The sequence below is a fragment of the Delphinapterus leucas genome, chromosome 8, assembly GCF_059928025.1.
Source record: "Delphinapterus leucas isolate spDelLeu-1000000601 "Yukka" chromosome 8, BTC_Dleu_Yukka2, whole genome shotgun sequence".
Classification (NCBI taxonomy): Eukaryota; Metazoa; Chordata; class Mammalia; order Artiodactyla; family Monodontidae; genus Delphinapterus; species Delphinapterus leucas.
Genome location: NC_143136.1, coordinates 21591242 through 21615052, shown reverse-complemented (window position 1 = coordinate 21615052; position 23811 = coordinate 21591242). Strand labels below are relative to the sequence as shown.

At 40.3% G+C, this 23811-nt stretch overlaps 1 protein-coding gene across 1 annotated transcript in view; it reads right to left on the bottom strand.

The window, feature by feature from the left end:
- Positions 1 to 84: 84 nt before the first annotated feature.
- Positions 85 to 23811, bottom strand: part of PECR (peroxisomal trans-2-enoyl-CoA reductase) — a 43526-nt gene continuing 19799 nt past the window's right edge. The window contains exons 6-9 of the mRNA XM_089915907.1: positions 23182 to 23278; positions 20821 to 20931; positions 14061 to 14172; positions 85 to 11331 (exon numbers count right to left, since the gene is read on the bottom strand). Coding sequence (XP_089772033.1) covers positions 11246 to 11331; positions 14061 to 14172; positions 20821 to 20931; positions 23182 to 23278 — 406 coding nt within the window. The 3' untranslated portion in view covers positions 85 to 11245. The remainder of the gene's footprint in view (positions 11332 to 14060; positions 14173 to 20820; positions 20932 to 23181; positions 23279 to 23811) is intronic.

Below are 23811 nucleotides of genomic sequence, written 5' to 3'. Positions count from 1 at the left end.
GTTGTATGATTCCGTTTACATGACATATCCCGAGTGGGTAAATCCACAGGGATAGAACTCCACCTGGTTGTTGCAGGGCTGCAGGGAGGAGAAATGGGGAGCAACTGATTAATAAATACAGAGTTTCCCTTTGGGAATATTTTGGAACTGGAGAGAGATGGTGGTTGCAGAGCACTCTGATATACTAAATGCCACTGAATCGTTCATTTAAAAGTGGTTAATTTTACGTTACGTCAATTTCACCTCAGTTTTTTAAAATGAGTTTTTAAAAAAATCATCTTCTTTGGAGGCAGTCTGTTATATTAAAATTAACCCTCTACTGGAAATTCCCTGGCAGTCCAGTGGTTAGGACTCTGTGCTTTCACTGCCCAGGGCCCGGGTTCAATCCCTGGTTGGGATTGAAAAAAAAAAAGAAAGAAAGAAAAATAATTAACCCTCTACTGTAGGAGTCTCCGGCTTTTGAGTAACTGGATATTATTGAAACATTGTAACTCTGTCCTCAGAGTAAATTTAGATTACATAAGGCAAGTCAGGTAAAACTCTGTATTTAAAGTCAAGCATCCTAGTCAAGTAGATACTGAATAGATACAAAATTTTGTATAACTATAAGCAACTGATTTAAACGGGGCAAGTAATTTCTGTTTACAACTAAAGGATATTTTCCTACAAAAGGAGTATGGATTATTGTGATTAATACAGCCTTAAAAATTTTTTGAGATAAAAATAATGTTCAGATATTTCAGGATCTCCAAACTGATTTGGAAAGGCACACTACAAACAAACAATTTTTTAAAATACTTGATGAAAAACATTCATCTTTTACTGGTAAAAACATGAAGAACTGCATCTGAATACTTTGCTTTAAGGTGTCTGGTGTTTGGTGACAAGAAAGACAGAGTAACAGTGTAAATATATTTGTTTGAAGCTAAACGTTATGTGAATTAAGCTATATTTAAACAAATAACTCCCTTTACCCCTACGACCACTCCACCACTATTACCCAGCATAGTCTGAAATTCCATAAGAGAAATTTAACTTTGAAGTAAAAGGAACAGTCCAAAACCCATGAAACAGTTAAGATACCAGGACCTTCAAGTGTCGATTTAAAATATGCCTAACAGGGACTTCCCTGGTGGCGCAGTGGTTAAGAATCCGCCTGCCAATGCAGGGGACACGAGTTTGAGCCCTGGTCTGGGAAGATCCTACATGCCGTGGAGCAATGAAGCCTGCGCTCTAGAGCCTATGAGCCACAACTACTGAAGCCCGAGTGCCACAAATACTGAAGCCCGCACGCCTAGAGCCCATGCTCCCAACAAGAGAAGCCACTGTGATGAGAAGCCCACACACCACAACGAAGAGTAGCCCCCGCTCACCACAACTAGAGAAGCCCATGCGCAGCAGTGAAGATCCAACGCAGACATACATACATACATACATACATACATAAATTTAAGAAATACGCCTAACAGCAAAAGTCCATGTTCTAGGCAAGTGAGAGTCAAATCAATTATCCTCTCCCCTATCCTCTCTGATAAAAGAACCATTTATAAATTTCATTGCTTTTCTAAACCATTCCAAATTTGAAGTTTCTGTATAAAATACTTTCTGAATTTCAAAACATATTTAAAACCTATTATATAATGAAATTTAAAATTTTAATGTTTATCTGAATTTTCAAGAATGCAGTTTTCTTTTTTTCTCTTCAGTACAGTTACTCCAGACTAAAAATTTTAATTTGAGACATGGCATTTTGAATTCCATACAAGAATTTGTATTTCTGCACTAAAACTAACAAGCTAAAGTTTCATGTAAATATGATATAAAACATGTGCTTTAAATTGAAATAAACTACATTTGAAGTGTGTTATGTTTGTAAACCAAAGCTGTCTTTTAGAAATTGACTCCAAAAAACTTAGACAATCCAAAAATATATACAAATCAACAGCAAAGTTTCCACTTGATCTTTCCAGGCAGGATTTAAATGTGTCATATCTTGATGTTTTCCCAGTTATAGTGTATTAATTTAATTCTACTTGATCTTGATATATTCTGGATATTTTCTCAAACATACTTGAATTTTGAAAATTTGAATTTGTATAGCATCATGGAAGGTGATATAAAGAAGGACTGAGGCTGCTAGGTTAGGGCAGCCAAGGCAAATGATTAAAGCCAGGCAGGAAGTGTAATAAACAATTCCCACTGCCAGGAGGCTGGCGCTCCAGGTCTAGTAACTCAAACCTGTTTGCAGGTGTAGAAACTCAAACTTGTTATCCAGCTGTCCAGAGGTCTCAGAATTCAAGGATGCCGAATTATGTTCACAAACTCACCAGAAATTGAAGGATGTTGTCTAGACTTACATAAAACTCTCAAGCACGGGACTTCCCTGGTGGTATAGTGGTTGGGAATCTGCCTGCCAGTGCAGGGGACATGGGTTCAATCCATGGTCCAGGAAGATCCCACATTCTGTGGAGCAACTAAGCCCGTGCGCCACAACTACTGAAACCTGTGCACTCTAGGGCCTGCGAGCCACAACTACTGAGCCCGCGTGCTGCAACTACTGAAGCCTGCACGCCTAGAGCCCATGTTCCACAACAAGAGAAGCCACCACAATGAGAAGCCCGCGCACCGCAACGAAGAGTAGCCCCTGCTTGCCGCAACTAGAGAAAGCCCACGTACAGCAACGAAGACCCAACGCAGCCAAAAATAAAATTAATTAATTAATTAAACTCCCAAGCTGGCTGAAAATTCCTATGGGCCAGAGCAGCCCATTAGCTCCCTTTAGCAAAGCTGCCCAGAAAATCAAATTTTTGAATTTATTTTTGGACATGGTTTTGGAGGAAAGGGAGATAGATGGTTTAATGAATTTAGCACTGAGAGTCTGATGCATCCTTCTGCAAAAGAGGGATGTATATGCCAAGCAAAGTGAACATTTGTAGCCCTTGGATGGGGCAGGTGCCTTATGGCTAGTGGTAGGTGGGCACTACTGTTGGTGGCCACATGGGTTTTTCTTACGCTACCACGGTGGATCACTCTCCCACTTTTGACAGTGGTGTATGTTTTTCTGTTCGCATTAATATTTTCAGTCAGATTAAAATTAACTTTCTGTGAAATGGCAGGACATTTGGAATCTACCCTAAAATACTTAAAAATCAAGTAGGGGAGAAAGACAGATTTGGAAAAATATAGATCATCGTTAAAGCTGGGCAGTGGATATTATTATATTATTCTCTTTACTTTAACGTGTGTTCGAATAGTTCCATTAAAGTTTTTTTTATTAATTATTTCTTGATGTCTTGGTTCTGGTCTTTCTCAGTATACTGCATTGGGCACAGGCTCTAAAACTAAACTCCTTTAGTTCAAATCCCACTTCTGCCATTTGCTAACTGAGATCTTAAACAAGTTACTTGATCTGTTTGTACCAGTTTCCTCATTGTAAAACACTGGTACTGATGAAATCTACCTCATGTGGTTTTCGTAAGGTTAAAAATAAGATCATGCATGGAAGGTGCTTGACTGTGTCTGGCATATAGTACTAGCTCAATAAATGCTACCTATTATTATCTATCACGTACTGATTCTATAGTTTAACTTTGTGGGCATTGTATTTCTACTCTCCAATATGAGCTCATAAGCCAACTACAAGGCCCATTCACACACACACACACACACACACACACACACTCACAGACACACTCAAACACTTTGCTAGCTCATCAAAATCTGCTCTTCTGTGTTCCACTGAAATCTCTGTAGTTTCATTCCTCCAAGTAAAATAGTAAGAACTAATTAAAAAGAATCAGATAAAGGCACCCACCCTCCCAGGTCCCCTAATCTCCATCCCAACAATACAGGAGAACGTTGCTCCATCTTTCCTCCCTCCCCTCCACAGTCAATCCCACTAACACCAAATCCAGACTCAATGCCTTACAGGTGAATCTTCCTCCAGGAAGAAACTGACTATTCCTCTTGGTTCATCTGAAAACAAGAAGCTGAAGAAATCTAAGAAAACAAGCTTTGATATACAGCTCTGACTTCAGAACATTAAAATTACAGGGTAAGGAATTCTGAATTACATCTACTCTGAATCACCCATAGAAATGACTTTTTAAAAATCTTTGCTATTTAAGTCCATGATAATTATTAGCATTTGAAAGAAGGTGACTCTGTTGAGTCACACTTAGAACTCTAAATAAATTTGTGCTTCAGTCAGGACAGATGAAAGAAGAAACTGAATGATCCAAAATACGCACATGAAACCAGGAATATTGTTTTTACTTTGCTGATTTGTTTGAGTTGTTCCACATTTACCAATTGGATATCATCTTCCCATTTAATACATGAACTCAAGTACATCAATGCTACCAGAATAAGTGGACTAGAGTCCATCTCTGGCAAGCCTCCATGTTTACTCAACTGACTTGTGCTGGAGCTGACTAATTGGTAATATTGACTAAGCCAGTGTGGGAGGCTGGCCAGGAGCATATGGGTTATGTCCAGGGTCTGCAGGGCAGAATTCAGTTTAAGAAGCAATGGCTTTGTACCACTAAATACATATTCCATATTGAATCTGAGCTTCCACGCCCTCTGCCACACCTGTGTACTACCATAACCATTGGCTGTCCAGTGCAAATTCCCTCCTGTTTCTCCCAAATAACCTTTATTTATAACTAACTAACTCTTGTCCATGTTACCCTCTACCCAAGTAATTAATTAGGCCATTTTTATTTTATAATTTTTTATTTTGGGAATTTCTAAACTTATCCAAAGGTAGAGAGCACAGTAGGATTAGCCATATAACATATAATGTATCTGCCACCTTGCTTAAACAATTATTACCACGCTTCCAATGTGGTTTCACCTGCTTCCCCCCCACCACCACCATTTTTTTCTAAACTGGAGTATTTTAAGGCAAATCCCAATACCAACATTTCTTCCCTAATGGGTAAAGGTATTTTAGAAAAATGTAACTGCCATGCCATTAGCACATCTAACAAAATGACCAGTAATTCTCTGACATTACCTACTAATACCCAATCCATATTCAAATTCCTCAATTGTCTCAAAGCTGTCACAAGAGCAAGTAAGTGGTAGAAGCTGGGATTTGAACCCAGGCAGTTGGGACTCCAGCAGACCCTAAAATCTATAACTCATGGAAAGAGAGAGCTCACCAAGAGCTCTGCATAAACAAGACGAAAAGACAATCCTCAGAATGGGAGAAAATATTTGCAAACGAATCAACAGACAAAGGATTCATCTCCAAAATATATAAACAGCTCATGCAGCTCAATATTAAAGAAACAAACAACCCAATCCAAAAATGGGCAGAAGACCTAAATAGACGTTTCTCCAAAGAAGACATACAGATAGCCAAGAAGCACATGAAAAGCTGCGCAACATCACTAATTATTAGAGAAATGCAAATCAAAACTACAATGAGGTATCACCTCACACCAGTTACAATGGGCATCATCAGAAAATCTACAAACAACAAATGCTGGAGATGGTGTGGAGAAAAGGGAACCCTCTTGCACTGTTGGTGGGAATGTAAATTGATACAGCCACTGTGGAGAACAGTATGGAGGTTCCTTAAAAAACTAAAAATAGAATTACCATATGATCCAGCAATCCCACTACTGGGCATATACCCAGAGAAAACCATAATTCAAAAAGACACATGCACCCCAATGTTCATTGCAGCACTATTTACAATAGCCAGGTCATGGAAGCAACCTAAATGCCCATTGACAGATGAATGGATAAAGAAGATGTGGTATATATATACAATGGAATATTACTCAGCCATAAAAAGGAACAAAATTGGGTCATTTGTTGGGGCATGGATGAATCTAGAGACTGTCATACAGAGTAAAGTAAGTCAGAAAGAGAAAAACAAATATCGCATATTAACGCATATATGTGGAACCTAGAAAAATGGTACAGATGAACCGGTTTGCAGGGCAGAAATAGAGACACAGATGTAGAGAACAAACGTATGGACACCAAGGGAGGAAAGCCGTGGGGGGGTGGGGTTGGTGGTGTGATGAACTGGGCGATTGGGATTGACATGTATACACTGATGTGTATAAAACTGGTGACTAATAAGAACCTGCTGTATAAAAAAATAAAAATAAAATTCAAAAATTCAAAAAAAACCCAAAACAAATGTGGCCAATGGTAACTTTCACAGGTACAGCATCTAGCCCCGTGGCAGCCATGAAAATGCACTGTTTACATCTCCTGCCATGGGGAACAGAGCTGACTGACAGCTCTTGCTGCGGCACCGGTGGATCCACCACAGCATTTGCCCTTGGGCTGCTCCCACCTAGACTGAGCACAGCTAAGCTGTTAATTCACACCCATTCCTGAGAGACCAATGGGTGACTTTGGCCCCAAAACTTGGGCAGATGATGGGTCAGCCTGGTGGACCCTTCCTCCGACTGTGTGGCAGTCTGAGACTCTTCCTACCCAGGCCTCCTTCCTTCCCTCTCTCCTTCACTGTTGTCAGAACTTCATTATAGCCACATTCAGGGGTGGCCCTGTAAGACAGTGGAGTGGGAAAAATCTTTCTCAGAGGCGGTCTGCAGGCAGTGCAGCTGGTATCCACACTGGAAAAAAGGAAGCCCAAGGTGAGAATGTACAGATTCCTGCACAGTGGCCCAAGGTCTGGTTCTTTGGCCAAGAACCTGGAAGGAAAAGGACTGAAAGATTGGAAACCAGGGGGTCTGGGGTAGAGACATATGGATAAACACAGAGGAGTGGGCACAACGTGTTTATTTATGTCTCACACAGTAATGCTCCCCAGAAGGCATCCACCATGGAAGAGGCACAGAACAACCAAGCAGAAAAGAAGACTCAGCCCGTCAGTGTTGCTCGGGCTTCCTCGTCGGCCACCGCAGAACTGGCACCATGGGCTCAGGGATGGAGGAAAGCAGAAATCCAGCATGTAACCCCAATTACCCAAGGCCCATATAGTTAGTGCTGCCTCTGAATGTCCAATCTGTCCACACAGAGACCAACGCTGAGCACCGAGATGGCACATTCCTCGTGGTGAACAAGTGCTGCTGGACGGCAAGTTGACACGTGAGCCAGTTATGGATGTATTGCTTCCCTGCTCCTTGAAAATGGATCCAGGCCCTTTACATAGCTCCTCCTTTGCCAGCTAGCACCAAAGCTTTGTCAGTAGAGGGCGATGGAGAGACGCGGGAGGAAAAGGGTTTTGCTTCTTGACTCCCGTACTGCCCGCCACCTGGCAACCCCCAGGCGGCAGTGCACCTTGGCCAGCAGCTGCAGCAGCTGCCCCCGGCACCCTAGAGGGCAGATTTCTAGCAAATTCCACCAGCAGAGCACCACAGATGACGAGTGACTTCTCTGCCATCCAGTGAACCACAGCCATGCCCTCCCTCAGCCCTTGGGCAGAGGGGTGCGTGGATGGGCAATTCTCTTTCTATCAGCCCTGTATAGCTACTCCTTCTGTCTACTATTCCTGTATCCTTTAAAGTTCTCTTTACTTCCTACTAGCCAATCCCCTGTTAGAGTTAATAATTCTTTATATTAAACTTTCCCTGTTCAAATGATTGCATAGTATCTGTGTCACACCTTAACAGTGAGAGAAGTGATAGATACCATTCCAGGTAAGAGTTTGCCTTTCCTGTTCACAGGAACTCAGACATCACTGCTATCTAGGAGCTTATACAAGATGGGATCCACAGGTGTGGAATCCTGTGCCCCAGTATCCAACCAGGTGATCAGAGTGGGTCCCTGATCATGGAACCATTGATTGTGTCACACCCCACATTTCCAGAAGCAGCCAGCCTCACAGAGGACTACAACAGCCAAGGCACAGCTGAAGTGCCATCGACCATCTGAAAGGATGGAGTACTGTTTTTCAGGACGCGTGTCCCCATTGGCTTTGTGAACACGCTGGGAACCGAGGAGTGGAAGAGGGAGTGGCTCTACTTGCCATCGCTCCCTAAGATCCACCGTGGGACTCTGTCCTCCCCATCCCTGCAATTCTGGGCTCTGCGGCGTTGGAGGTTCTTGTCCCAAAGGGGCAACTCTTGTCAAGGGACACAGCAAGGTTCCATTAAACTAAACTGTGTCTGATTCTAGGGCACTTTGGACTCCCTGTGACCAGGTACCAGCTGGTGAGAAAAGGAGTTGCCATCACCAGCAGAAGGAGTCAGAGCTGCTCTTCTACAGTGGGGACAGGGAGGGACAGGGGACCAGGTGACCCACTGAATGCCTCCTGATACCCTTTTGCCCCACTGTGACTGTGTTCACGCACGTGTGGCAACCGTGGCTACAGTCCAAGGTGTTTCCTGCCCATTCCTCTCTTCCTCCTTTTTTTTTTTTTTGCGGTACGTGGGCCTCTCACTGTTGTGGCCTCTCCCGTTGCGGAGCACAGGCTCCAGACGCGCAGGCTCAGCGGCCATGGCTCACGGGCCCAGCCGCTCCGCGGCATATGGGATCTTCCCGGACCGGGGCACGAACCCGTGTCCCCTGCATCGGCAGGCGGACTCTCAACCACTGCGCCACCAGGGAAGCCCTCTTCCTCCTTCTTTTACAAGTGTCAGACTCCATCACAGTCTGAAGGCTGTGGATGCCTTCTCAGGCTCCCTGCCCTTTACCCTCCATGGGCACATTCCCCAGAAGTCTCAAGCACATCTTACTCTTCCCTGGCATCTTCTTCTCTGAGGACCTGAACTAACACAAGCCACGAACCAAAAGACCAGTGTGTGTGGAAGGGGGTGACAAAGGTCACCTTATCAACAACCTCTTTTAACATGATTATAGAATTGCTTTTGTTTTTCTCGAGATGTCTTTTTCTTCCTGTTATATGCCTTTAGTACCATGACCTTTTCCTCTGTAGCACCTAAAATAATGGAGAATTTTATGCTGGAGAGGAGAAAGGGAATCCTCCTATCCTGCTAGTGGAAATGTAAATTGGTGTAGCCACTATGGAAAATAGTATGGAGGTTCTTTAAAAAAACTAAAAAGAGAGCTGCCATATGATTCAGCAATCCCACACCTGGACATATATCTGGAAAAGATGAAGACTCTAATTCGAAAAGATACATATACCCCAATGTTTATAGCAGCACTATTTACAATAGCCAAGACATGGAAGCAACCTAAATGTCCATCAATAGATGAATGGATAAAGAAGATGTGGTACATGTATACAACAGAATACTCCTCAGCCATAAAAAAGAATGAAATAATGCCATTTGCAGCAACATGGATGGACCTAGAGATTACCATACTAAATGAAATAAGTCAGACAGAGAAAGACAAATATATGATATCACTTACATGTAGAATCTTAAAAAATGATACAAATGAACCTATTTACAAAACAGAAAGAGACACAGAAAACAAATTTATGGTTACCAAAGGGGAAAGGTGGGGATAAATTAGGAGTCTGGAATTAACAGATACATACTAGTATATATTCAATATCTTATAATAACCTATAGTGGAAAAAGAATCTGAAAAAGGATATGTGTGTGTGTGTGTGTATGTGTGTGTGTGTATATATATATATATATATATGAAACTGAATTGCTTTGCTGTATACCTGAAACTAACACAACATTGTAAATCAACTATACTTCAATAAAAATAAATAAATAAAACAAAAAAAGATTATTTGGGAATTTTAAATTTCTGTGTGTATTTTTTTTCACTACTGAACACCCAACTCCTACCATAATGCTGAGCACATAGTAGGGGCTCCAAATTATTAGCTGAATGAATGAGTAAGGCTATTCAGGAACATCCAATCTACAGCAAAATTTACCAAGTGTAGTAGCAGAAGAACATTATTGACAAGACACTATTATGACACACACAGAAATCCTGGAGAGCAGACTTATATTTCTAGAGCACAGATAATGATCAGCTGTACAGTGACAGTCGAACAAGAAGATCTAATAAGGAGTTGGAGCTGAGTTTAGTGCTACGTAGGGCAGCCTCCATGTCTTAAACAGAAATAAGCAAATGTCAACCTATGGAGATATAAGGGGTTGTCAGCAGTCACCAACACGAAGCAATTTGAAAAGCAAGCCCTGCTTCTTCCGTCTTCCGCACCAACCTGGGCCGGGGCCACCCTGCCCTCTAAAGTGGCTTGTAATTCTTAGAAGCTGTGATGTTATCATCTCCAGAAGGCTACTGTTAAAATGTAGTCTAGGAGGAAAGGCAGATTTCTGATCCTTCCACATTCACAGAATGAGGACAGCGTTTAAGTGAACATTGGCTCACTCTCAAGGGTGGCCTTGCACTTGTTCACTTCTGAGAGTGAGCACCTCCTTACATGGGGCCCAAGGCAGCTCATTGGCCTCATCCTGGTCCCAGACCTGCTTGGGATGCTGCAAAAATTACAGATTCTGGGCCCCGCACCCCAGAGCTTGGTCAATCATATACTTTGAACTGACTGTTACTGATGAAGAAACTACTTCACTTCAAGAGGGCATAAGTCACTTTAAAGAGGTTTAATTGATTAAGAGAAGAAATGAACATACATAATTTGTAGATGGCACTGCATAAATCGGGACTGATTGCCAGAAAGGATAAATTGAAGGAAGAAAACAGAACCCTAATACAACTGCATAAATTCTAAATAAAAAATTTTTTTGCGTACAAAAGGAGAAACATGGAGAAAGAGGAATCCTTGGCTAAGAAATCAAGACACATATCAAGCACTGCAAAAAATACTACTTATGACTTTATTTTTCTTTTTAATTAAGAGGGTTTACACAAATTTGGCTTCATGAACAAACCACACAGCAATAATTACATAAAGCTTTACTGATCCAAAAGTATTATATCTGCCACCAAAAATGATTCTTTGTATATTTCTGTGGTAAAAATCATAATGATGCCACAATGTAGATTTACTGCCTACCTTTACAATTAAATATTATATCCTTTTGGGAGGTCATGATACCCCTATCATTAACTTGAAATATTTCACTTTTCAAATACCATTCTTAGAAATAAAAAGTATAATCATAAAGTATGTTAACTTCCATTCCTAAAATTTTTTTGATCACAAGCTAAAGGGCATTGGTTGGGACTTAAAAATGCATTTATTTCGGGAATAGTTTTTGCATAGATGTAATTGATAACATTAAAAAATCAGAATGTAAGTTTTCCATACAGATTATATGTTCCTGTAAAGTATAGAAGTGCATGGTTGAGATGTTAAGGCATTTGGGGACAAAGGACACTTCCATGTTTCCTTAGCCTAGAGCTTGCCTCTTTGCTTAGAAGACTGTTTAATCCTTTTGACAGAAGAAAGGTCCCCTACTCCCTTGGGCCAGCTGTCATGATCTGTTAAGTAAGTGGAAAACCTCAGGTCAGATGCAAATCTATTAACCTCATTAGTCCTCTTAGTTTCCACCAAACCATTTTGTCATTTTCCCTGGTTCACCCCTTTTCTCAGCAAGAAAAAAGAAATTACTGGGACGAATGGCAAAGGTTTTGAAAAAAACCTCAATTTGAATCCCATCTCAGCCACTTAGTATCTTTTGTAGAAGTTACTTCTACAGACTTGGAGAAGTTACTCTTCCTGTGCCTCAGTTTCCTCATCTATTAAAGGGGATAACAACATCTGTCTGTTAAAGTTGAGAGAGTTAATGTGATTCCTATGTACAGTGCTGGACATAATGTAGATATTCAATCAATCTTACGTGCTTAATAATAACACCTTCTAAAACATGCTTACTTTGTACCAGACACTTAGAGTTGCCCACACCCCCAGCAGCCAGTCTCCCATCTCCTCTCTCCAACAGCCTCAGTTTCCATTTAGAAAACCATGAGGTTCTGGGGAAGTGACCCTACTCAGATCACTGACTGATCTAAGTCATAAGTGCACCCTGTTCCCCTGGCTGGGGTTACTGGTTGAGGATAGACACTTGCATAAGCTGGTCCCAAGCAGAGGGAGTCTCAGAATTTGGTTAGAAATGCTGAAACAAAGTCATTCCCTCCCCTCTGTCTCTGTCCAGGTGGATGTGAACAAAGAAGCCTGTAGCTGCAGGTGCAGCAGGCAGCCATCCTGCTACCAGGAGAGTCCATCTTACAATATGGCCAACATCATAGCAGCAAAAACAGAGGGAAAAGGAAAAAAATGCCCTTGATGAGATCACTGAGCTGCAGAGTCAAGTCTCACCTGTTATTTGAGACAACAAATTCCTTCATTGCTTAAGCCAGTTTGAGTTGTAGCTAAAAGCATCCTATCTGACACAGGACTTTAAACATGCATTAACTAATCTAATCCTCCCAACAGCTGATGAAATGAATAATATAAGGCACCTCACTTTATAGAAAAGAAAATGAAGGCTTCCAGAAATGAATTTTCCCAAGAACATCAGCTAATAAGGGTATAGCCAAGCTTCCATCCCAGGCATTCTCACTGCAGGGCTGGCAATCTTAAAGAAAACTTTAGAAGGAAAGGCTGACTATGCCTGCTCATTATTTGGGGGGAGTATATTCTTAAAAGATGGATGTGGCTGCTTTCTTCGAAAACTTAAAACATGTTTTTTGTACTGATGAAAAAACTGTGTTAGAATTACAAAAGAAAACCATTTCACTGGAGGCCTGGAGAAGCACTCACCTCGAGTTTTTTTTTCTTCTTTAAAAAGGAAAAACGATGTACCTCACTTTAACAAATACTGACTCAACTCCACTGGTGAGGGAAGTGGAAAGATTTTTCCCCCACCCTTGCTACATTAAATACTATCAGAAAACAATACTGTATAACCATGTAGGCATTTCTGTGTTTCCAAATGAGATCCTTAAAGCCACAGTATCTTATGCACGTCACCACACTGGTGCTATTAGTAAAGAAATATACGGGGGGGGGGAATAATAAGTAATATTACAGATCCAAACTAATCAGTGATTAATGCAAAGAAGGTCTGAACCCTTGATAAGACTATTAGCACATAAAAGAGTAGGTTGCAAAGAGTAGGTCCCTGATGTTAAATTCAAGTACACATATGTTACATCAACCACATTTTAATTCACTAGCAGCCATTTAATCAACTATCTTTAGCAACAGTTCAAACACATTTGAATTTCATATTCTTTTCTACATTTTGGGAGTGATTAACTTGGACATGCCTTGAATCCATGGATGTGTCTTGTCATTTGTAAAATCAGGATGCTGGACAGATTTTTTTTTTTTTTTTTTTTGCAGTACTGCACCACCAGGGAAGCCCTGGACAGATTTTTTAGGACCCTTCCAACCCCCAAGTTCTATGGTCCAGCCATAAGATAAACACACACACACAGATATTTGTGTGTAGTATCTACATTTGGATGAGTCTTATAAAACTGCTGTTTTGTACATCAAAAATGAATGAACACGGCAAATTCATATGGTTTCATTCCATCTATAACGCAAAGATAGTATAAAATAGCACCATATCATCCCTCCCCACCTAACAGGTCTGATTCTTCCGCTCAGATACACAAGCCACTTACTGGAGAAACAAAGAGAAGTTCACTCTCAAAAGTATGGCACCTTCTTGCCTCTGTTCTATCTCTTCCTTGTACATATATACTCATATTGAGAGTATTTTTCAAGGTTAAAATTTACCAGCCTATGCACACACAAACAACTTTTTTAATATGTAAAGCTGTGTGCTATAATATATTCAGATATTTTCTGGACTAGGAACACTGCCTTTAAAAATCATATGATGGGCTTCCCTGGTGGCGCAGTGGTTGAGGGTCCGCCTGCCGATGCAGAGGACACGGGTTCGTGCCCCGGTCCAGGAAGATCCCACATGCCGCGGAGCGGCTGGGCCCGTGAGCCATGGCCGCTGAGCCTGCGCGTCCGGAGCCTGTGCTCCGCAGCGGGAGAGGCCGCAGCAGTGAGAGGCCCGCGTACCGCAAAAAAAAAAAAAAAAAATCATATGATGACTATAAATATTTTGTACATTTTTGATGTTCTACAAGAAAAAAAAACGCTTATCTCTTAAGTACCTAAAGAACTTTTGAAAACCTGAACAGACGAAGGTGTAAAGTGAGTGACTACTCATTTCTCGACTGCTCACCTGGTATCTCAAATGAGTGTGTGTACAGAGATTGGCCCCCATCCACATCCACCAAGTGTCCGGTGATAAAGGAAGCTGCAGGAGATAGCAGGAAGCACACCAAGGTGGAGATGGAAGCACACACATGCATACGAAAAATCAGATACTCCTCATTTTGGGCTGTTTCACATTCCCGAGTAAACGCATCTGAAGTTACAGGTCTGTATCTTGAATCCTACAGCCTAGAATGCCAGTCTGTGTGTGCTATAACCTGAAGGTGCATAGACAGACGCCTTTTTCTATCTGAGCATCATTAAAATTAGGTACGTGACTAGGGTGAAGGCAAGATAAAAAGAGCCTCGGACAGAGTCAAACGAACTACACAATGTGAAGTAGCCAAAAGTGAACGCAGCGCTCAGTGTCTGCTCTCTCCCATCTCAAATAATTCAGTTCTTTCCACATTCCTCATTGTTTTTGTTTTTGCGGTACGGGGGCCTCTCACTGTTGTGGCCTCTCCCATTGCGGAGCACAGGCTCCAGACGCGCAGGCTCAGCGGCCATGGCTCACGGGCCCAGCCGCTCCGCGGCACGTGGGATCTTCCCGGACCGGGGCACGAACCCATGTCCCCTGCATCGGCAGGCGGACTCTCAACCACTGCGCCACCAGGGAAGCCCCCACAATCCTCATTGTTTTCAACACCACCACATGCCTTTTATAGTTTTCTCGCTGAAATAGTCATTGTGTCTGTATAACCATAAACTGGCTTTCTAGTTTGTTTAGTCCATGGTCCTTTTAGGCCCAAAGCCCAGCAACTCAGAGCTTTCTACCAGAGGGACCTGAGAATCCCACTGCAGCCCCGAAAAGTGCAGATAGGTAATTGATGAGTTTAGCAACATCTACTTCCAAAACCAAAGAGAAAGACAGAAATTATTTCACTGGATGTAAAGGAAGTCTCACATGAGGCTGCTGGCACAGGCAGAGTTTCTCAAAGGGTGATCTTAAACCCCTGCATTAGAATCCCTAGGGGTGCTTACTGAAACTCCAGATTCCAAGACCCTACTTGAGATTGCCTGAATTGGAAGCTCTAGAGTTAGGGCCCCAGAATCTGCCATTTGATCAGGTTGCCCTGGGACTGGGGTGAGGCTAACAAGGTGTTTGGGGTCAAGGGTACAGCAGTTAAGGAGGTGCTCACCCTAGGGGCAGACCCTGCACCTATGCAACCCTGAGAGCAAGTGGGTCCTTAAATATTGTGTTTGTACCTTGCTTGACTCACACCAGTCCTGGGCCTGCACAGAGCACTATAGCATGTTTGTTTACATGGTCGTGCCTCTTTGAGACTCTGAGACCCTGGAGGGAAGCATAGCCTTCTCTCCATCCTTGTATCCCCAGCAGCTATTTTAGGACAGCACTGTCGAAAATGGAGGCCACTAGCCATATGACACAACCAAAGCATTTCCATACTGCTAGTCTGAATTGAGATGTGCTGTAAGTGTAAAACCACACATCAGATTTTGAAGACTTGGTATGGAAAGAAGAATGTAAAATAATCTCATAAATAATTTTTATACTGATTACATGTTAAAATGATAATGTTTTAGATATATTGGGTTAAATAAAATATATTTCTAAAACTAATTTTACTTCTTTTTAAAACTTTTCCTAATGTGGCTATTATGAAGTTTAACATTACATATGTGACTATTATCACATTTCTATTGGACAGAGTTAGTATAGAATTAATAATTTATAAGTTCCCATATTCCTGGGGAAGGGCTGATGGGGCCTAGTAACAGGTGGCCATCAGAACTAGTTTTACCCTGTGTAATCAACCAATGACAACTCGCCCTGAGAACACGTTTTGTTAGTCAACCAATCAGTGAGAGCTCTTTGACTCTGCAAGTTAGCCAATCCAGAAGACTCAGTCCAATAAGCTCCTTTCTGAGTGTCAGCCAAACAACAACCCTCTCACCCAAGTAACCATGGCTTCTAGAAGTCTGCAAATCTCTAAAACCATACTTCCCCCCAAGGGGGGAGAATAAAAAGCCTCAATAGTCTACTCCAAGAGACTGTGGCTGACCAGCAATGAATGTGGTTTTGTGCTGAGTTTTGTTTCAAATATTGAGCAGTGGCTCCATCCTTTGACAGTGTTTAGCATAAAATAACTACTTAATAAATGCTGACAGAGGGAAAGAATCTTTTTGCACCTCTCCCCCTCAAATAAAGGGATTTTTCATTGCCTAGCTCTCAATACAGTGTTTTGCCAACAGACTAGGCACCACTAAATAATACTGAATTGGATTGAAACTACCTGTGAGGTATTAATAAAAGACATAAATATTCATGACACCTGATTTACTCTTGGAACTCAACATGCAGGTAAAATGAACTAAAAAAATTTTTATAATTTCCAAATTGAGCACTATTATAATACCTTCAGATAGATTCTTCCTAACTTTCATTTTAATGGAATCCATTTGACAGATGAACTTGAAGTACTAAATCAGGCATGTTGTCAATCAATAAACACTACAGGAGCCTAGCAACTTGTATCCACGTCATCTATGTGGGTAACACCTCTTTTAGCTCAGTTATCTGTTTACTTTCAGCTGTGTTTATTAAAGATCACAGGGATTTTATTTTATTATTTATTTATTTTTATTGGAGTATAATTGCTTTACAATTGCTGTTCATTTTTGCTGTACAATGAAGTGAATCAGCTGTATGTATACCTATATCCCCTCCCTCTTGGACCTCCCTCCCACCCCCCCCACCCCAATCTCACCCATCTAGGTCGTCACAGAGCACCAAGCTGAGCTTCCTGTGCTTTATGGCATGTTCCCGCTAGCTAGCTATTTCATGCTTGGTAGTGTACATACATCAATTCTAATCTCCCAATTCGTCCCACCCTCCTCTTCCCCCCATCCCCGTGTCCACATGTCCGTTCTCTACATCTATGTCTCTATTCCTGCCCTGCAAATAGGGTTCATCTGTACCGTTTTTCTAGATTCCACATATATGCGTTAACATACAATATTTGTTTTTCTCTTTCTGACTTACTTCACTCAGTGTGACAGACTCTAGGTCCATCCACATCTCTACAAATGACCCAATTTCGTTCCTTTTTATGTCTGAGTGATATTCTATTGTTTATATGTACCACATCTTCTTTATCCATTCATCTGTCATTGGACATTTAAGTTGTTTCCATGTCCTGGCTATTGTAAATAGGGCTGCAATAATAAGTAGACTTGGGTTTGAGTCCTAGTACCATGACCTGAGTATGGCCTTAGGCAAATTACTGAACCTCACTGGCTCTTGATTTCTTAATTTGTAAAATGAGTGTACAGGGTAAGTATAAGCCGTCTGAAGGGCCTGCCAAGTGCTGCACTCCCTTCTAAGAGACGTTGAGGGCACCGCAGAAGCCCTGGCAGTTCCTTTTAAAACTACAGCTACACTGACCCTCCTGACTCAGTCCCAGGAACTGTCACTTAAAAAAAGACAACTCACTGATAAGCAGTTCACCAATAGCCTGTTGTGAAAGTTCTGCCCCCAGAAAGGGCATTAGTGATTAGCTGGGGCAATCAGAGTAGCTTGGAAACACGACCTAGGGATGCTAGGACCCTATCAAGCAGAGGCTGAAACGCTCTCCTTATTCTGCAACTCATGGCAATTCATCACCTCTTCTTCCCCTTACAAGCAAACTTTTTGAAGGTATTACCTACGTTAGTCACAGCACGGTTGGCAAAACCCTGGGCATACCTAAGACCTTTTCAGGGGATTTGCGAGGTCAAAACTGTTTTCATAACCATACTGAGTCCTTATCTATCTTTTTCACTGTGTTGACATTTGTCCTAATGGTGCCAAAGCCGTGATGGGAAAAATGGCTGCAGCCTCAGCACGAATGTGAAGTGGTGATCATTACACTAGCAGTCATGATATACGTCACCAGCAAGCACTCCCGGCGGGAGGAAGTCTCTTTCACTTTCAGATGCCCTCGATGAGCACTGAAAATTATTAATCATATTAATCTCAACTACTGAGTACACATCTTTTTAATATCCTGTGTGACGAGGTGAGAATCACACTTTCAGCTCTTGTGCTGCACATGGAAGGATAAAGGTTGTCTCAGGGAAAAGAACGTGTGCTTGAGCTACGAACCGAACTAGTCACTTTTTTCACAAAACATCATTCTTTACTTGAAAGAATGACTAACAAGCTACAGTTATTCACACTTGGGTATTTGGCAGACATTTTTTTCAAAAATGAACCGAGACTGCCACTTCAAGCAGCTGAAAACAACTGACAGTGTTTGTCAATGACAAGATTTGAGCTTTCAAGTGAAAACTAGAATTTTGGAAAAGTTGTACATGTCACTGTGAGTTTGACAGTTTTCTAATACTTAAAGATTTTTCAGAAGAGATTGGTGGTGATATTAACAAATGTGAACTTTTGATACTGTATCATGAATTGTGTGTCAACATTTAGAAGATATCTGTAATTCAGTGAACCCATATTTTCCAAAAGACCAATGTCTGATGTTACAAAATCATCTATGGGTGAAAGACCCAGTAAAAGTGCAAGGAATACCAAGGAATTTTAATGTGACAGAGTAAAAAAGTTCACTGACATGGTTTCAGATTCCACATTGCAATTAATCTTTAAGAAACTGCCACTTGGGGCTTCCCTGGTGGCACAGTGGTTGAGAGTCTGCCTGCCGATGCAGGGGACACGGGTTCGTGCCCCGGTCCAGGAGGATCCCACATGCCGCGGAGCGGCCGGGCCTGTGAGCCATGGCTGCTGAGCCTGCGCGTCCGGAGCCTGTGCTCCGCAATGGGAGAGGCCACAACAGTGAGAGGCCCGCGTACCGCAAAAAAAAAAAAAAAAAGAAAAAGAAACTGCCACTTGTTGAGTATCAAGGAAGAATATCCACAATTACCCAAAAAGGCTGTTGAAATACTCCTCCCTTCTCCAACTGGCACAAAGCCAGGTTCGCTTCACATGCTTTAACCAAAACAACATATTGCAACAGACTGAATGCAGAAGCAGATGTGAGTCCAGCTGTTTTCTATTAAGCCATTTGTAAAAAGTGTAAAACAAATGCAAAAAAGTTTGCTTTTGTATTTTAAAATGTAGCTATTTTTCAGTAAAAATATTATTCATAGCATGTAATGCCTTTATTAAGATGATTTTAAATGAATTCATAAATATTTCTTAAGTTTCTCAATTTCAATTTTTAATACAGTAAATATAGGCAATATAGTTCATAAAATAGAAAGAGCGTTCTCTCCAAAACAAAATTTAGTTAGATCATTCCCTTGATTTAAAGTCTTTAAAAATCACTCTCAGTTTTCAGGATAAAAATCCAAGCACCTTGCTCAAAATCGCTCATCAAATGTTGGATTTAACAGTATCTTCTAAAATTTAATATACAAGTCAATTTTAGTTCAGGAATTCTGCTTCTAGAAAGTTACCTCCTCACCCAAGAGTGCATGACTACATTGAAGGATGTTCACTGCAGAATTACTGAAGTATAAAAAATATAAATAGAATCGCAATGTGCAACAATAGGGTCTAATTAAATATACTATGCCACATCCATAGCGAGTGGCAGAAAACATACAATAGAATCCCACTTTCGTAAAAAAGTCTGTAAATAAAAATATTTTTGAGCATGCACAGTAAAATTTTGGAAAGATATACATCAAACTGATAATGAAAGCTAGCTCTAGGAATTAGAACACATTTTCCTCTAAGAGTTTTATGGCTTTGCTTTTATATTTAGCACTTAAATATATCTGAAAATCATTTTGCGTGTGATATGAGACAAGGAGCTCTATTTCTAAAGGAACAGCCAATTGCTGCAAGACTTTTGCTGAATGGTCTATGCTTTCCTTGCAGATTTGAAATGCTACTTTTCCTATAAACTCCCCTTATATATATGGTACTGATACGAGAGTCCATTCTGTTCCACTAATTTTAACCTCTTCTAGTACCAGCCCCCGATGTGGTAAATAAGTATAGTTTTATAGTACGTTTTGGTAGCAGGAGGGTCAAATCCCCTCATTATTCTTTTTCAAAACATTTTTGGCAGTTTTGGCATAAATCTTTTTCAAGACAAACTTTAGAATCAGTATATTAATTCCAAAAATATATTAAATGTATACACTGATTTAAGGAAACTTGTTTTTAGTCAAATTGAGCCTCTCCATTGAGGAATGTGACATGTCTGTGTTTATTCTGGTCTTTTTTTTCTGTTCTTCAGTAATAAACGTTTTTTCATTTAGAGTTAAGTTTACTCCGGGTATTTTCGTTTTTATTATTATTGTGGAAAAGATCTTCTTTTTTAAAAAAAATTACAATTTAGGACTGATCTTGCTGGCATTTAAGAAAGCTATTGATTTTTACATACTTAAAGCTGGCCACCTTACAGAAATCGTGTATGGAACTTCATTTTGTCATAATTGTCTGACTTGCTTACGTTTCTGTGTATCATAAATGCCACGTGATAAAACAAAGTAGCTGAAAAATACAATGAAACAATAAAAACATGCTGCTCTTAATCCACACTGCATTCACTCCTGAATAAATGCTACTGTGAGTATTCAAAGCACCATCAGGATAGGATTCCTGGGAGCCAGAAGGAACAGTGGAAATGGCTTCATGGCATGGGAGCAATCTTCTCTATTAGCCAACCAGACTATTTAAAAAGGGCACCAAAATATTACCAGTCTCCAAAGTATAAAACAAAGTAACTCCAACCAATGTTAGATACATACATCACCTCCTCAAGACCTCCAAGTCTTTTAGCTGGGATTTTCTGAAAGTACCCTTCAAATAAGTCTATTGCCAAATGACCATGGTTGTTAAAAGTAGTCTGGGAATAAATGATTCCCTATGTTTAAAATAAAACAGGAAAAAATAAAGTACATAAAATTAAATTTTAATTGTAAAGACAACAAGGCAGTCTGTCATCCAATACCAAGTTGTTTAAGTTTAATAGAAAAGTTAACATTTCTAATATTAATTTTTCTCAAAATGGTCAAAGAAGTACAGTCAACCACTACTCAAAAGGATTATCTGAATGCTCACTTTGTGACCTCACCTCGCATTATAACCAGCCAAGCTCGAGAGTTTTTCATAAAAGACTTGGTTTCTGAAAGCATAATCATACGAGTAGATCAGAGAAGCCCTTAACTGGGAACAATGGGTCAGGGGAGTCTATTTTACCTTCCACTAAGGCTTCTATGTTTTACAATGGAAAACTGGCCTATGGTTAAGTAGGACTTAGAAAATGCAATATTTTCATGGCTTCTTACCTAGAGAAAAATCACAAATAAAAAATTTAAATGCAATACAAATAAATTTAAATTTTAATTGTTTAAGAATTCTTTTATTCAGCTTTCAGTAGCTTTCAATGGTTTATAAAGCCAAAAAAATTACTCAAAAACTGTTTAACACAGGATAAAGCTATTTATTGCTGGCTTATAATTATATACAGCAGAGGTTATTAGAAGGGGAGGAAACAGGAGGGATGAGAGTAAGATGTAGAAACTTGGCAGTATTAATTACTCCAAACAATACTGGGGTAATATACCGGTTTCCAATTAAACAATTTGTAACCTTTTATTTAAAGAGGATGGAATCGGGACTTCCCTAGTGGCGCAATGGTTAAGAATCCGCCTGCCAATGCAGGGGAAACAGGTTTGATCCCTGGTCTGGGAAGATCCCACATGCCGCAGAGCAACTAAGCCCGTGCACCACAACTACTGAGCCTGAGCTCTAGAGCCCGCGAGCCACAACTACTGAGCCTGCGAGCCACAACCAATGAAGCCCGCGCACCTAGAGCTGGTGTTCTGCAACAAGAGAAGCCACCACAATGAGAAGCCCGCGCACTGCAATGAAGAGTAACCACTGCTCGCCACCACTAGAGAAAGCCCGCACGCAGCAACAAAGACACAACGAAGCCAAAAATAAATAAATAAATTTTAAAAATAAATAAATAAAGAGGATGGAATCTTCCAGTAGTATTAAGGTTTAGACATTAAACCTAAAAACATCTGTGGAGGACAAATCTGACTTTAGTATTGTGCTTATAACACAAACACATCATTAAAGGTTATCAAGAAATACATGTTTGGAGGCCAGTACTCCGAAGTATCAACATTCAGAATGGAACTATATCTAATTTACTCTATAAATATTTGAGAGTAAGGTAGATAAGGTAATGTCAGCCCCAAAACACTGAAGGTATGTGAAGTTTCTGGCTAGGAACCTGCATTTGTTAGAGATGAGATTTCTCTAATATCTACAAGTCAGTTCATGCTTAGTTCCCACTGAGTAGCATAGATAACAATATCTATGGATACTATATAGATAGATCATAGGTAATACCCGCCAGATATTACAGAGTTTCAGACTGAGGGATGATTACTATCTTAGCAATGACCAGGAATCATCACAGAGAAATGAATTTGAGCTGAGTTTTGCAGGATGTGAGATGTTTCATTTATTATCTCTCTTGGAGTACATGGCCAATATGTAATCCCCAAGGAAGCTTAAGCTATGTCTTACTTCACATAATATGACAGTGTTTAAAGCTGAACAAATTGTTATTTTTTTCCCTATCATTTACATTATGTTTCAGAGAAATTTCCCCTTGACTTATAGTTGATCTTCAACTGGAAATTCCTTCCTAGAACTTTGATTTTAAGTTTCTCTCTCTCCTAATAAAGGATTAATGATATACCAAGAAATAACAAGATAATCTAGAAAAATTCATTCTTTAAGGCAGTGATTCTCAACCTTCACGGTGAACTTGAATTTCCTTCTCTGTGCAATTCAATCAGCTTAAAAAAATACCAACACCTGGATTCCATAGTTTGGAGTCAAGCTTATATACCACTATTTTTTTTTATTTCACAGATGATTCTAATACACAGCCAGGAGTGAGAATCATTGGCTTAACTTAACCTTCTTGACAATCTGGTTGTAAATCAAAGAATACTTCTTTCTGGTTTTATCTATTTTTAAAAGCCAATCTTTTCTAGTATACATGCATATTAACAAATACCTCTACTAACAACACAAATGGAACCAGAAGAACACAATTTGTCAACAGCTTTCATATTGAACATTTACCTACAGGGGCAACACAATTGATCCTTATTCCACTGCTGGCCCATTCCACCGCTAAGGATTTGGTGAGGTTGTAAACACCTTCTCTGGCAGCTCCACTATGCCTTTAAAAGACAAAATACAAACATTACAATCAGCTTCTGTTGAGTATGTCTCCCTTAATTAAACTGATAGGTGTACCAATGACCTGTCAGAGTCCCACAACAATGTTCTTGTTATGAGTCCCTGTCTGAACCATAAGAAAGAACCAGGTCCTTCAAAATTAAAGCAAAACCACAACTATCTTATAGTCAAACAAATCTCACGTAAGTCAAGGCCCACATAAGCTCCCCCAAATCATCATGTGCATAAGAGGAATATTTTGAAGAACTTCTAATTATGGAAGAAAACAAACAAACCGGTAATTTTGAGGGTTACACGTGTGGTTATTTTTTTCATCAATTTTATATAATAAGGGATATGAAATTCATACTTCAGGCTAGCAATAGTATCAACAGAATTTCTAGACATAAAAAAATTTAAATAAATTTTAATATGTTTCCAGAGAAGAGGTTCAAATACTTAGGTCTGTATCCATATGGTGCAAAAAGGTATAGACATACTATGGCTTAGAATTTCTAATTAAAAGGTCCTCAGA